Source organism: Perna viridis, chromosome 8 (genome assembly GCF_037379345.1).
Source record: "Perna viridis isolate PV_CMFRI_1.1 ecotype Kerala chromosome 8, ASM3737934v1, whole genome shotgun sequence".
In the NCBI taxonomy this organism is placed as follows: Eukaryota; Metazoa; Mollusca; class Bivalvia; order Mytilida; family Mytilidae; genus Perna; species Perna viridis.
In genome coordinates, this window is record NC_142452.1 from 25,984,217 (window position 1) to 26,000,457 (window position 16,241).

The 16,241-nt window shown below is 32.3% G+C and overlaps 1 protein-coding gene across 4 annotated transcripts in view; it reads right to left on the reverse strand.

Annotated features, from left to right (window-relative positions):
• The window catches only part of LOC148609996 (uncharacterized), a 45,183-nt gene that overhangs the window by 3,419 nt on the left and 25,523 nt on the right, over positions 1-16,241 (reverse strand). For 3 of the 4 annotated variants that reach the window (XM_088541781.1, XM_088541779.1, XM_088541778.1), the window contains 10 exons: positions 12,761-13,074; positions 12,046-12,408; positions 10,943-11,032; positions 6,656-6,730; positions 5,641-5,769; positions 3,359-3,502; positions 2,971-3,149; positions 2,450-2,606; positions 1,326-1,429; positions 425-539 (listed from right to left, as the gene is read on the reverse strand). In XM_088541781.1, coding sequence (XP_088397907.1) covers positions 3,444-3,502; positions 5,641-5,769; positions 6,656-6,730; positions 10,943-11,032; positions 12,046-12,262 — 570 coding nt within the window. In that variant the 5' untranslated portion in view covers positions 12,263-12,408; positions 12,761-13,074 and the 3' untranslated portion in view covers positions 425-539; positions 1,326-1,429; positions 2,450-2,606; positions 2,971-3,149; positions 3,359-3,443. Of the gene's footprint in view, positions 1-424; positions 540-1,325; positions 1,430-2,449; positions 2,607-2,970; positions 3,150-3,358; positions 3,503-5,640; positions 5,770-6,655; positions 6,731-10,942; positions 11,033-12,045; positions 12,409-12,760; positions 13,075-15,757; positions 15,825-16,241 lie in introns of all 4 variants that reach the window. The other variant, XM_088541780.1, reaches the window with a different exon arrangement.

Below are 16,241 nucleotides of genomic sequence, written 5' to 3' on the forward strand. Positions count from 1 at the left end.
TGGAAGAAAAAATAAAAGTACAAAAATAAACGAACGCTTCTATTGTACGTTTAAACGAACGCTCGTATAGTGCGTTTAAACGAACGCTTCTATCGTGCTTTCATGGCGCGTTTAACCGCACGCAAAACGATGTGTAAACGCACGATAATAGATCCACGAACGCTAACATGGGAAAAACGTTTCTAGGAATGTTACATTTAAGCACCTCTTAACATAAGTTGTTTACTCTTTTTGTCAAAGTGAATTGCTAGCTTTATTTTATTCTAATTTTATTTAAAATTAGTTAAATGTAAATTTTGTTTACGCAGAATTGTTGACCGAATTAAAAGCGAAGCATTTCAATAATAAGCTTCAATTTTATTCGGTTTGTTTCTTTATTTCAATACACACTTTCTGCTGCTTAACGTTGCACTAAAAGCGCTACCTGTTAAGGAGATGCGGCAATTTTTATATTGGTTTTTGGACATCCTTGTAGTGTTAAGTATTGCGTCGGTCTGCTGTTATAGTACTTAGTCTTGCCTTGCGACAGGGAAATCCTTCTGTAAATTGTTATAATTTCTGACACTTTACGTTGGCAAGTATACAAATTATACAAAAAAAAATATACATTTAAATTGAAATTGATATACCCGTAACTGCAAGGAGGAGCAGTCTGAAATATGGCTTAGGCGTCAAATTATCCGATTTAGATTTACATATCCATTCCACTAATCCATTTGAGTTTTTAAAAAACGAAAGCAAGGACATTGAAATTAAACAAGCTGTTTTAAAGTCCATGTGAAATACAGACAATCCTATGGTAAAGGCGATTCATGGTGTAGAAATTTCATTGAAAAATGCATAAAATTATTGGTCTCTTTATGATATATTTTTTTGTTAACATGGTACTTTCTGTATTCAGATACGTATTGTTGCGTAAAACATACATTCATCTCCTACTTAAACCAAACATATCAACCAAATCAAGATCATTGACTATTGCCATGTGTCAATTTCATACACAATCATTCACCTCAAAAGCGCAACATGTCAAACATGGAATGATTATGTGATATGTAAGTGTTCCTAATTAGGCATAAAAATAACTTTGATAGTTTTCGAAAATTCATGAATCAACTCTTGATTTCTTTTATGTTCATAAAACTGTAATATACGGCAATATACTGAATTATACATGACCATTTTATTTTGTTTTTGGCATGGGCAATGGAAAAAAATGAGAAGTCTAATGTATCTATGATTTTTTAAATATTTGATTTTAAAGTAAAGTAGAAGATGCAATATAGAACAAATCGGAGGGTTCACCTTTCTTTTTGGTTGATTACCTAGTGGGAAAATTATCCTTGTAAAATTGTATTGCATTTTGCGTAATATTTCTGAGCATGTCTCGCCATTAAGTTCCTCATTTGTCATCAGATCTGTTCCGATACTACAACAATTCATAGGAATGTAATATAATTTTTCCTTTGTACTGTAACATAGATTCATTTCCGATACATTTTGTATGTATTATAATAATATTAAGAAAATAGAGGAATTTATATTACCATGATTTAACATCTACACTTCTTGTATTGGATAAATCTCCCACTCTATGGTATATGAGGAATAAGGACAAGGATAAGGAAGGTGTTTAGGAGTTGATTAGTTTGAAAGGGGAGAATTAGGAATTAAGTTTTTAAAGTATGTTTTATACGAAACATATGTCGAAAGAAATTAGAAATGACAGTTTAGATTTTCATAAAAATATTAAATTCATTTTAATAATGTATGGGAGTTGGGGATTTTTAAAGGGATTTCTTTATGAGGAATGTGGAATGTTTTATGGTGTAAATGAGGGAAGTTTATACCTTCCAAGAACTGTACACAAACAAAATGAAATACAACTATTACTAAAAGGATGTATAAGAGAATCCACTTGAGCATATCCTCTAGTCTAAAGAATAAATATACAGTATTAGGCGGCTTCCTTTTGATATTGGCTTTATCACGGGTTCCTCGGGTCAGCCGGTTTCATAACCAATTGCTTAATATTATGTTCATTGCAAATTTATAGGTAACATTTGATTGTGTTCTAATGTAAAAAAAAAAAACAAAGTTCTAAATTTCACCATTACAAATATTGTTTTTGAAGTGGCTTAATTTGTCTTTTTGTCGGATTGATCCAATAGAGTCTGATACGTTTCATATGCCACCAAAGCCAAAGACGTAGCGCCTGTTTATAATGTGACTTTTTTCTTGTATTTTTTTTTTTTTTTTTTTTTTGGCATCCGGACTAGTACGCTGTGACATAATTATTCTATGTACATTAAAAAAATACCGAAAAGTTGAGTTAACTGGTATACGCCAAGGTTACGTTGTACAATTGCAAGATATAAGTCTCTGTAAAATACTTATAATTACTACTGTTACTACTTTATGATATTTTATTACTTATTTGTAGATTTACCATTTTCAATAAGATAAACAGGAACATCCTTCCCATTGGAACAGAAGAGTTCATTAGATCTTATACAGTATTTCTTATCTATACAATTATTTCTCCCAACTCTCACATAATCAAGTGGTTCTACTGCCAGATAATCAATACACAGACATAATGATTTCTATTATGAAACAAATATATTATCTTAATCAAAAATAAATAAATGCATATTGCATCGGATATTCCAAACGTCAAGTGAAATGTGTATTAAATTTATCAATGTATTAAACTAATCATGTAAAAAGATATCTTTGTATTGTCGGCATACTAAAAACTTGTTCAAATAAAATTTCATATATTACTGTATAATCTTACGAAATATGTAAAATAAGTGATTTCTCTTTCCATTAAACAACGTCTTGATCAGCTGTAAAAACTTTTTTCTACATTGGAACGTTTGACAATTTTGACAATTTCATATTCAATCCTAAAGGCTTCAATACATACATGGAGAAGCAGTCAATCATTTTAATCGGATTTCTTACCGGAAACAAACTTGTCACTTGTGTGTTACTATCCTTCAACATTTGTAAGTCTGTAACATTATGTATTTCCGTTGCAATCAAATTATGTCATTTGAAAAATTTCCAAGAATTCTGTTTTCCTGCTAACCCTATCCCGCCGCTGTCCTTGATTGTGGTATTTGATGAAAGTGCGAACTGATCTAATAAAAGTCAAATAAACACGATTGATTAAAAGAACTCAATTATATAGATATGAAAACACGTTTAATATTTGTGAATGCTTTATAAACACTCACTGAAAAGAAATTATTATTAAATTTGATAACCTTCAAAGATTGTTAATACTGTGGCATTTGTTGTAACTTCTTCATCACATTTTTAACATCTTTGTGCTATGAAATTCTATTACCTTCAAAAGTTACCCATGCCGTTGACTTTGTTGTTCTTTCCATATCAACAGAAAAAGTATGAAGGATATCTGTGTTTATCTGTTTTCACTCCGGATTCGTGACTATTAATTCTTGCTTTTCTGTCAAGTTTTCAAATATTTTTCCTGTAAATTTCGAAGGGTAGTTAGTAATCAACAATTCTATTTTTTAGCGTTTTATGAACTCCAAATGTTTATGTCCTATATCGTAAGCGTCAATTCACACTGAAGAGTTATTTGTGTCTGTTTAGTTATTACATCGTACTTATCAGGACATTCTAAAAACCAAGGTTATTTCCGATTGATTTAGTATTGTGTTTTGATTTTACAAAATTGTAATATTCCTTTTACATAACCTGCTTACAAATATATTTTAATAGCTGTGTGGTAAAATATCTGCATGTATGTGATCACTTTTTTCGGAGATTTGATACATCGCATCTACCCAAAAGAACTTTAGATAAAGGATACTACATACACACACTGTGTCAGCCTCATATCTTGACCTACACTTAGAAATCGAAGGTAAAGAAAAACTATTGACCAAACTTCACGACAAACGTGATGACTTTTCATTCAGAATTGTCAACTTTCCTTTTATCTGTGGCAACATCCCTTCGGCTCCTGCATATGGAATGTCCATATCACAACTCATACGTTATGCCAGAGCTTGCCGAAACTACGCAGACTTTTAGTATCGCGCTAGAACTCTAACAAATAGGCTTCTGGAACAGGATTTTGTTGCTACAAGATTGAAGTCATTACTACAGAAGTTTTATGGTCGTCATCATGAACTCGTGGATCGTTATGGTGTATCCATCAGCACCATGAAACCTGATTTATTCAACGAATCATAATTTTCCTTTCGTCGTTTGTCTACCCGACTTGACTTTTTATGAGCGCGGCGGGTGTTTCATGAAAAGCAGAGGACGCTTACCCTATCAGTGCATCTGGCCCATGTTTCCAGTTTTTAGGGGTGTCCGCGTTGCTCATTTGCTTTTGTTACTTTGTATGTATGATTTTAGTTACTTCATGTTCTTTTTTGTGTATGTATGTTTTCCATGTATGTTAACTTCATTAACTAAAATTTGGGAATTTCACTTGAATATTTCAACACTTTCACACTCCCAGCAAATGAAACTGTTATCGCAACGTACGATGTATAATGGAAATGAACGTCATAAAAAATACGACGAACAGAAGAACACTATAAACTATAATCGATTATAAGTTTCGTGTTTTTCAGTTAGGTACCGTAATACACTAATAACTGAGATAAATACTTCTGGCCGACACGATCATTCGTGTATCGTGCTTTATACAACGTGCTTCATGTGCGTGTTTCGTAGGTATCGTGTGCGTATGATTTGAAGCTTTACACGTTACAGGAGGTGAATTATAGTCAGTATAGTCATTGCAAGGTTCTTAACAGGAAATACTAGAATCTGATTTATACTATTATATTCTGATTTTTCCAAAATGTCGTCTTCTTTTTAGGTAATTTAATTTCACTTTTTTTTATTGTTCTGGGTTTAAAAAGCTGCGTATCAATTATTGTTTTTATTTATATTTACCTCGATATCTACCATTGACATTTTGACGATTAGTTCAGACGATATCCTACACCAAGATATAGGGAATTTAAAACCAAAATTATTAATCACAGCACACCTTAGTCAATATCTGAGGATGTTGTTTTTTTTTAAAATCTGAATCATGAGACGAGCGATAAATTTGCCTCTGCAACTCCATATATATACTCCAGAATTCATCTGAAGTTAAAACTTCAAACTATCTATATTATGTTAATGTTTGGATATCTATCTCCATTTGTGAAACTAGCGATACACTCCAGAAATTAGAAAATATGTGTTGTATGTAAATATTTATTGCCTACAAATACCTAATAAGGCTTCCAGCTATTTCAGAAAAAAGAAAAATGGAATCTCTTCTGACGAGAGCTATAATTTGTATATGTGCACAATATCAAATATAAACCATTAACTTTGTAGACATTACAGTATTACGCTGAACTTTTCTCAGTTTGCCGTAGACATTATAAGGTCATCTGCTTGCATTTATTTGTTTTGTTTTGTTTTGCTTTTTTGTTTTTTTGTTTTGTATTTTGTTTCTAGTTGTTTTTTTTTTTGTTTTTTTTTTGTTTTGTTTTTGCTTTTGGTTTGTGTAGTCTATCTTATCGTTAAATATCATTTATGTGTGGTATATTATTAAAGTAAACTTCACATCAAACAATTTTTCTTTACCTGCAAATGTAGTCCGATTAGATGCCTTTTCTGTAACTTGCTTATCTTTAGGTAGAAACGTTTCACCTTGCATCTTTTCCGACGTCATACTCTCGACCTGCCGTTCTATTGAATTCTCACTGATAGCTTCTACGAATATTGGACGAAAGTAAACAATACACCACATTTGTTTGAGGAACGTTTTCACTTGAAAACACTTTTTATTCTTGATATCAAATGAAAACCTAACATTTCAATTGCGTCGAGTTTTATAGGCTGCAGTTATATTTAGGATAAACAGGAAATGCGGAAAACATCGAGAGACGAAAATATTATAAAATAGTCTTGTACTAGTCGTGAGAAACTTAGAGCAGTCTCCAATTGGTACTAGTAATATTTTGAATAGCTGAATGCCTATAATTTCATATATATTAAATACAAATGCATTTTACCGTTGACATGTTTTAGATGCATATCATAGGTTATATCGTATTTCAAGATATAAAAGATGCAAAATAAAAGGATGAACTTAACGTTTTATTTTTTTTTCACCCTCTTTATAATTTAATTATTGCAATAGCTTCTAAATGATTAGTTCTCTTTAGACAACATGTGGTATTGTGTAAAAACAGTACCAATTGTTAGTCCGCGATTCAAATAATTCCAAACTGCAAAAAAACATTTAATGTTTCGATATCAACCAATTTTAACTTGGAACCGAATCAATTAGAACTTACGTTGTGAGGATTGTTTCGATTATTGACTGTGCAATTCATGCTTTCCCAATTTATTAACGATTTACAGTTGTTCATAAGCCGATCTACCAAAACATACTTGATTAAAACACAAATCATACATGTTCATGTATATTGAATATTACGTTTTCCAAACCTTTTCATTTTAATCACTGAACAAATTCCATGCAGTTGTAAAATTCATGTTTTCATCGGCACTCATTCTTATCGGTTATTTATTTCATGGAATGAAATATGATACAATTGTTCGCATAAATGTTGACAAAAGATATTATAATTACCTCCATTAACTGATTCTAGGTCATTTTCATTTGAGTTTTGTGTAGTTGAATCTTTCTGGATCGGTTTATTTGTACCTAAAAGTATTAAATTAATTCTTATAACAAGGTAAAAATATTTTTCAGAACTTAAAGCGATAATTCAAACACAGCTGTTTACACTACTTGAACCCATCAATTCAACTATTATTACAATCCGATCGCTTTCATTTTATATATTGTAAAAGCTGATTGGTTCAACTATTTCACTGACGGAACGGAATTTTCCAGTGACCATGCATTATTTTACATTTTAAATAAATGCTACAAATTGACATATTAATTAAATTCCTTACGTTTCCATACACTTTTATGTGATGAAGTACAAAGCGTTGATTTAATATTTAAGGTAAACGTTTGTTTATTACGGTACTATATAAGATTTTTTGCAATGAAAATTCTGATAGTAACAAGAACCGATCATCCGTCATTTTACATTACAAAACCGCAATCAAAACGGGTACCGGTCCTCGGTTATCAATCAGTCGTCAATTATTCAAACATTCGTCATCAATCCGTCAAGTATTTGCGTTGATCAGTTCATGGACTGTATTTTGCTCATGAAAAGAACAATAAAAAATCGACTACAGGTGATATTGTTAGCTTTTTATTATTCAAAATATTTTTATTTACTGTCATATTTTTTAAATGTAAGTGATACATGACAAACGAAAAAATATAATCAAGATAATTGTTCATTCAACTGGTATAAAAAGGAATCAACAAGTCCAACCTCAAATGATTTTATTGTCTTCCCCAGACTATTTAAATGTTTGAAATTTTAAGCAAATGGTGGCAATAAAATCAATACAGATTGACTAATTGATCAATGAGATTGATCGACACAATTTACTTTGTTAACTTCTTTATTTCATTATACTAAATGAATGACCGAACCTGAAGTTTCACTGCTAATGCGTGTAATAAATACGCTATAAAAGTCCCAATTTATTAACCATACGCATTTCTTATCATTATAGGTTACAACGAGATGTCGATTCTGATTTTATTAACATAAACTTATACGAAATGTAAAATGAATTATTGTTTAAAAAAATCAATTAAATGATAATTTTGAAATGACAAGATTCAACAGAGTAACTAAGACCAACGAAAGAGTTAACAAGGGAATCACGATGCTAGTGAAAATCAAAAGAATGTATTCCAGAGACACAGACCAGACATGAAAACAGACGCATACAACAAAGAATACAAAATAATCAATAATACATACAATGTAACAAAAGTAAATAAGCAAGTCTGACTCCACTAAAGGTTGGGAGCAAGGTACCAGGTGCACCGGTAGGGTTACCGCCCTCTGCTTTTCTTAAAACACCCGCCCGCCGATTGCTCATCAAAATTCATCCGGGGTAGAAGAAAGAGGAAACAAAAACTATTACACGTTGAGCAAATCAGTTCTCATGGTGCAGATGGATACACCGTCATGATCCACGAGTTATGATGACGACCAGTTAGTGTCTGTAGTATTCCTTATCTCAAGTTCTTTAGGGGAAGATGTGATGTATGAAAGTATTAATAATAATTGAAAAAAAAAAACAGCAGTAGAACCCAAATATGTTCCTATAAAGCAAAGCAATAACATCCCACCACAACTCCCAAGAAATAATATATAAGAATATAAAAAGAAAAGTGCAATATCAGTTTACATGTTCTGTTATGATACAGTATTACAACTCGTATTAATATTTCAACTTTCGGTATACTGTTTTAAAGAATAACCTCTCTATATCAGCATTAGACCAAGACCAAAAGTTCAATTGTATACAAGTACTTAAGTCAAAAAATCGATAAAAAATCCAAACACAGTATTGCGAAGTTGACCCATGTGAAAAAAGGAATGTTGCTTCAACGTTTACACGCCTATGCATTTAAGTATACTGCAAATTACGCTAAATAATTTATACACTAGTGTAACATAAATTTGAATACTGGATTGGTTAAAACCTTTGCAGTCTTTTACTCCATCAATAATGACATTGACAAAATGATTGCTAAATACATGAATACCACTTATATCAATACGGCTAAATTGGTAATGCCTTATACTGGTGCCAAAGGGAAAACTCTAATTCCGAAATATGAAGCCAAATCCAGCAGAGTGAAGATCTGTCATTTTTAAATCGAGGAATGAAGCCCAATAGTTCACTGACAAATTTAAGGGTCGATGGTAGTTGAAAAAAGAGAATAAATTACTGGAAATTGGTATCACATTATCAAAGCAAAAGATTGTAGACAACCATGTGTCAGCATAATTATTTTTTTATTTAAACCCTCTTGAAAAGACACCGATTGTGATATTCCGTCAATGTATTAGATATTTACACTACACAAGCATCAAATCGCGTTATAGTGGATCAGCAAAGTGCGCTGCGAAGCTTCTTTCAAAATTACTTAGTTTCATTTTCTCATGTCAAATATGGCTTGTATTCCTCTCTTCTTACCACGACCTTACTTTCCGCGATTTTGTATAGATTTAATGTGGATAAAAAAAGTATACAAGTGTATTATTGCAAAAAGATCTTCAATCGTCAACATTTCTTACTACTGTTGAAATGCAGATCCAGTAACATCATATATTGATAATATTTTTAGAGGTATTGATCACCTTACCAGAACAATAGAGTGATTCGGGAAAAAAATATTTAGTATTTTGATTCAAATATGTCTAATTACCCTTTTTATCGTTTGGTTAGATGTTTTAATCTCAGTTTCCGCTAAATAGATGACGTATTATCTTTAGACAATCCTAATTTCGAGGATTTGATACATCGCATCTACCCCAAAGAACTTGAGATAAAGGATACTACATACATTGTGAAGTCAGTCTCATATATTGACCTACACTTAGAAATTTCCATCGATGGTAAAGGGAAACTATTGACCCGACCAAACTTTACGACGAACGAGATGACTTTTCATTCAGAATTGTCAACTTTCATTTCATCTGTGGCAACATCCCTTCAGTACCTGCGTATGGAGTGTTCATATCACAACTCATACGTTATGCAAGAGCTTGCCGACACTATGCAGACTTTTTTTATCGCGATAGAACTCTAACAAACAGGCTTCTGGAATAGGGTTATGTTGCTACAAGATTGAAGTCAATACTACATAAATGTTATGGTCGTCATCATGAACTCGTGGATCGTTATGGTGTATCCATCTGCACCATGAAAACATTTTTAACTGGTCATATTTTCCTTTTCTTGTTTATCTACCCCGGATTTGTCTTTTTTATGAACAACTTGGCGGGCGGGTGTTTCGAGAAAAGCAGAGGACGCTTACTCTACCGCTTCACCTGGTCCATGCTCCTAATTTTTAGTGGAGTCTGAGTTGCTCATTTGCTTTTGTTACTGTGTATGTATGATTTTAGTGTCTTTATGTTTTTGTTGTGTAGGTCTGTTTTCCATGTCTGGTCTTTTTCCCTGGATTACATTAGTATTATTACTGCTATAACCTTGGCTCCCTAGATTACTCTTTAAACACAAAAAATGCCGAAACCATTGTGGTGGGCAAGTTATTTTTACCAGACAGCCTGTGTACCTATAAAATCTGATTGTGCCCATCTGCTTGTTGGGGTCTCATCTTTCCCTCTTATGAGGCAGATTTTTTAGTTGGTCTAGTAAAAATAAAATCATGATGATTTGTGCAACGACCTTTTACCTCCATTTCATAGATGAAGTTCTATCATTTAATAATTAGAGAAAGAATACTACAGATACCGAGAAGTCTGCCTCAATTTTGGCCTACTATCTAAGATCAATTATGAAATAATATATGTGTTATGCGTGGTGTTAAACTTTCATTTTGTTCTATTCCCTTTTCTATCATAAATATTTTGTTCTTTGATCTAATGATGTTCTTCATGATTTTTAACAGAAGCTTTGCATAGGAAAGCTATATGTACTAAACATGCTAAAGGTACCGAATTCTATTCTGTCGCCTTTCAATTTTTATATAGCTAGATAGGGGAATTTGCCCGACGTTTCTGAACGTGATTAATTGGGAAAATAGCGTGTAATTGTGTTGAGTAATTGATAAGTTATATTTAAAAACCATTCGAATATGCAAGAATTGTCAGAAAAATGAGACATGCATGTACAATCTTGTTAGATACTATATAATATAGCTGTTGTTCAAACGCATACACACGTGTTACGCATGTCAGGCACTATGACTAAATAAAGTTTTGTACCACCTTTGATTTTTTACATATTGAGATGAAATTACCAAAATCTAATGCTGTCATAGACGTAGAAGGATCAGTGGTAAATTTGTTACGCTTTAAGATTTCTTTGTTCGTCTCTGTAACTATAAAATCTGAAATTAGAGAACAAAGCTTTGAATAGAAAACATAATTGTTGTGTTATGATTTGTTTTTTTAATAAAGACAATTCATACAGGTTTTGTAAGTACATGTAAGTTTTCACATATGTTGCACATGTTAGTACATCCGTTTCAGATTGAGTAAGGAGATCTTGATCATTTAGAGCCGCGCGATACTTGTATGTTGACTTTTTTATGACAAATAAATGACTTGACGTTAAACAGAAGAATGAGTACATTTCCGATTATATTGTAGTGATATCAGCGTGAATTGCGTAATGGGGTGCAGTCAGTCACTGACCATGAATGGTTTTGGTACATTCAATACAAAAACATGTAGGATGTACACATTTCACTTTTAAATAAACTCATGATTTGTATATGACACTTTGTAAAGGTCGTCTACATTGTTTGTATATCAGTTACCAGTTTAATAATTGTTTAGATAGAACTGATAGTAACAAGAATGCAAAACGATGTGCATACCAAAGATCATGGTAAAATGAAAACGAATTTAACAAGTTTTCATTCTGCCAAACATTAATTTAGCCCCCTGTTGAACTCACGTTATATAAGTCTAGTTATCGAAACACATACCATTTGTAGATGACAAATCGTTTTTAGAAAAGATATTCAAGATTCTAAGAAAATAAGAACGAAACGCACCGAGTAACAACATGTTTCATTGATCTACCTCAAACTATTATTATTGTCCCAACTGCTCTTCACTTTAGCGGACGATTTCATTATACCAATGCAAAAGAAACACAACTAAAAGCTTTGGTTTGCCATGCAATACTGTTTTGAATTATTTGACTTGTGTAAAAATTATATGATTTTTTTTTCAATACAAGCTATGATTTGTAGCCAAAATGTGAAAATTCTTGCCAGTACTAATGAATTGAAATATTCCGTTTAGTTCTATTCAAACATTGAAAATAATTTCCAGCAATGTATTCTTCCACTCTCGCTTTTCTATAAGAATTCCTATAAATATCTATTTTTACCGTTCCCTGTATAAATATGGCTTGCTGTTATCGAAAAAATTCCTTTTCGTAAGATGTCTTTAAACTGCATATGGCAGGACAGATTCGTTGAACTATTAATGTGTGGTACTGGGCGTCGGAATGAAAACATATTCCCTGTTTCTGAGCATTCACACATCTGTGATCTGGAGCAGCTTGGGTGTTTATGTCTACAGTGACCATTTTGAGTTCGCCACATACTAGCTGCCGTTTTATTATTAACAAGGAATTCAGCATATTGACCTTTAGGTTTGCGACAAGAACTGCATACTAGTTCAATATATTTTAACTCGTTTACATAAAAAGAAATACCGCGTAGCTGCACCCAAGAGTCTTCAACGATACCTACAAAAGTACAGAAATATTTTTTAAAACTCATCGATAATACAAAAATGAAATATATATGTTTATTTATACTTGTATGGGTCACGGCCTCTCTGAATAGGTGTATTCTATGGGAGGGGTGTATTCATATTTTTGGGACTTTAAAAACTGAAACGGTTACATCAAAACTAAAACGCATTCAAATGAAACTACTCCGTCTTGGTAACAACAGTGTCATTTTTTTTTTTTTTTTGTGATAGCATTTACCTTATTTTCATCAACGAAAGTGCAAAATTACAAGAGAGACTTCTAAAACGCTATTGATTTGATTCCATGTATATCAAATGATATGCTAATCTATACCTTGTGTTACCTTAACTTAAAGAAATCTTCGTAGACTGAGTACTTCCACCTTGTGTACAAGTCCACTTCCCAGTAAGGTTATTCATATGCTTTCGCTCGTCAAGCACAATTGTAAGGGTATGTTTAGTTTTATTCATGCTGATTTTTTTCCCTTTGGAGTACAATATTTATCATTGTCTTTTATGATACATTTCACCTTTGCTTCATATCCTTCATGAGAAAATGTTACAGGAAGTACAAAATTGGATATTCTACATATAAGAGACACTTCTTGTTCATCGTCTGTCCAAGTTAAACAGTTATTGTATCTTGTTGCAGTATCGCCTACAAGTGAATTAAAAGCTTAGTTCACATTGTGACCACATTTTCCACTGTAATGCTATTTTGGAGTAAATATATTCTATACGACAATTCGTATCGTTCCGGCATTTATTTTTTTTTTTCATTCACCATTATTATTAACGTGCTTTTTTATTCGTACTTAAATAAATAATGAACAAATTGTAATAAGGTATTGAGAAATAAAACGATACAATTCATTTCAAATAAAATACAACAACCTTTTTTTTATTTATCTATTTATTCTTAAGTACCTGTAGTCAGTTACTAACAAATACGTTATTATACGTCTTCAGTACTTTCGTTTTTTCAACCACCATCTAAAAATCCTACTTCATTGAGAGTTTTCCTTTCACAGTATATTGCGACGGCATTTGATTGATGTGTTTTCGGTATGGCATATTTTGCTCTTTGTCGTTATCGATTTTTTATATTAAACAAAAAAAAAGTCTTGAAAGATCTGGTTCCTATACTTGCCTCGGACGAGTACCCTTAATAAACCCTGTAGCGTTCAAAATTATAGTGTGTTCGATTTGTAAATGAAATTCGACCATGTAAGAAACATGATTTACAGTGAGACAGGTAATTTTAAACATTTGTTCAAATACATTTTAGCTTTTTAAAAACGTCAAATAGAAAGGAATGTAATTCAGAATTAGACTTTAGATCTACACATCTCAAAGAAGAAGACTGGTTAATATCATGCTTGTTTACTTTGAATAGTCTACTGGAGGTTCACCTTTCGTGTCAAAACACCCCTTTGAACATACAGGCAAACTTGTCAAGCACGGCGACATATAATGCGTCAAGATATTCAGCCTCAACTGTGAGACTAAAATTTTCTTGCAGTCTCTAGAGAAGTAACATACACCTGACATAATAACATACATGACTCAATATCAAACCAAAAGACTCGTCTGAAAGACAAAGCAAGCTATTTCACAGTCAACAATCAATCAACCATGAACAATTCCTCATGTATAGAAGTGTGCAGGGTACATTTCGAAACATCATGGTACTCGATATTTCCATTTCACGTTTATCACGTTCATCAAAAGGTAGTCCTGTATTTATGAAAAAAAGTAATTGTAAAAATTGACGGTAAAGGGAACTGCTCCCATGTAACTACAGAGTAATTTAGACTCTTTTTTGAATACATTCAATCAGCTTCATTCACCCTCTTTACTTGCTGCAGTTAGGTAAAGACATCTGGTAGGCTTTTTTATGTCGAAGTTCAGTGGAAGTAGCCACTACGTTTTATAAATGTGATAATATCCCAAAGAACGGGAATAAAATTCCAACATCGGGAGAACTATCACTTCACTCACCCGAAAGAAATATAGAACACAACTTCTATAGATTGACATCGCAACATACTGTTTTTACTTTTGCAAAATTCTCCAAAGGCTTACTACATCCTTAATTAGATGTGGGTCACTATACACTCAACATATAAGACCAGAATGGGTTTAGCATGGGAAACATAATTCGACAGTATTTGCTCTCAATACGAAATCAATTTTAATGCTTGCCTTTAAGTCAACCAACATATCCTGCATGTATGAACCAATTCAAAAAATCATATTTTCAATATTACAATGTCAGTGCACGCAGCAGTCCGTCCAAAAAGTATAATACAAATGTCCCAATACGTTTGGTGTCGATTCCTCTACCAATAGAAACTCAAAAACCTGAGATAACAAACGGGGGCTGCATAAGTCGCACGAAATCAACCATGCTACGTAAAAGAGCTATTAGATTTGAGCGTTTTTCAACTTAGATCATCAGCTAATTGTTATAACCAATCTACTACTTTGAGTAACTTGTGGATGCAAAATATATTTTTAAAACCTCAACTGCTAGCTCAAAAAATAATAATAATCAGTGGACAAGTTAACAACCTCCGATACATGTTTAACCTAAAACATACAAGTAAGAACGGAACATGTATATTTTACATATTCTTATTTGTTATGTGTAGAGTAAGAACTAATAAAAAGAGGCTATCGGGAGCCTGAGTAGCTCACCTGGTTAAAATTTGGCTTAACTCTCACAACGAGTTGTCCGACAATTTTGACAATGACAACTTTGATAGGACTTATCATAAGAATCACTTCATCAATCAAGAGTTCTTTATGTCTATCATAATTTTCAAGATATTGGCTGAAAACTGTTAAAAACATCATTTTTTGCCTTTCAAGTGCAATAACTCTAACAATGAGTAGGATAAGGATAAGTTCGGCAATTGAAAAAAAAATTGAAAAAAAAAATGACTAAACCAAACGGTTTTGCAGATGTATGAGAAAAAATTCTGACCGGCCCCTTTGTTCAATTTTTAGTAACAGTGGCCACGTTTTTAGATGGATCAAAAATCCTCACCTCAGTTCTATGTATGGTAGTATTATTGTAACTTAAAATAATAACTATATTATTACACGAGGCTCCCAGGAGCTTGAATTTCCCACCTGGTTAAATGTTTGCCTTACAAGGGCAACAAATATAACAAAGAGTTCTCCAAGAAGACTTTTGTTGGCCTTATCATAAGGATCATTTCTGCAATTGAAGGTTTCTTTCTATCTATAACAGTTTTCAAGATATTGGATGAAAACTCTAAAAAACACACACACACACATACAAAAAAAACCCCAAAAAAACCCGTCATTTTTACCTTTCAAGGGCAATAACTATTGCACTGAGTCGTCTGCCAATTTTGATCCCTTCTGACTGTTGTTGGCCTTATAATAAAGATCATTTCAGCAATTGAAAAAAAGATTATCTAAATTGGTTTTCGGAGAAGTAATATGCGAAAAACTACTGTCTGACCTCTATGTTCTATTTTAGTCACGACAACCATGTTTGTTGATGGATCAAAAAAACCCTACATCAGTTCTATGCAAGATACTCCAATAAATATTATTAAAAAAAGTTTGGTACCAATTGATCAGTAATATCAGGGAACAATATTTTAGAAAAAAATAACATCGAAATTAGTAAAAAATGTTGAAAAGAGGCAATAGCTCCGAACATGGCTTAACAGAATAAAACAAATATTTCACCACAGATAGATATCATTATGCTTTTGATCTAAGTAAAAATTTAGCTTAACCTAACAGTTCTGGTGATATATTAGAAAAACAAAAAACTACTGTCTG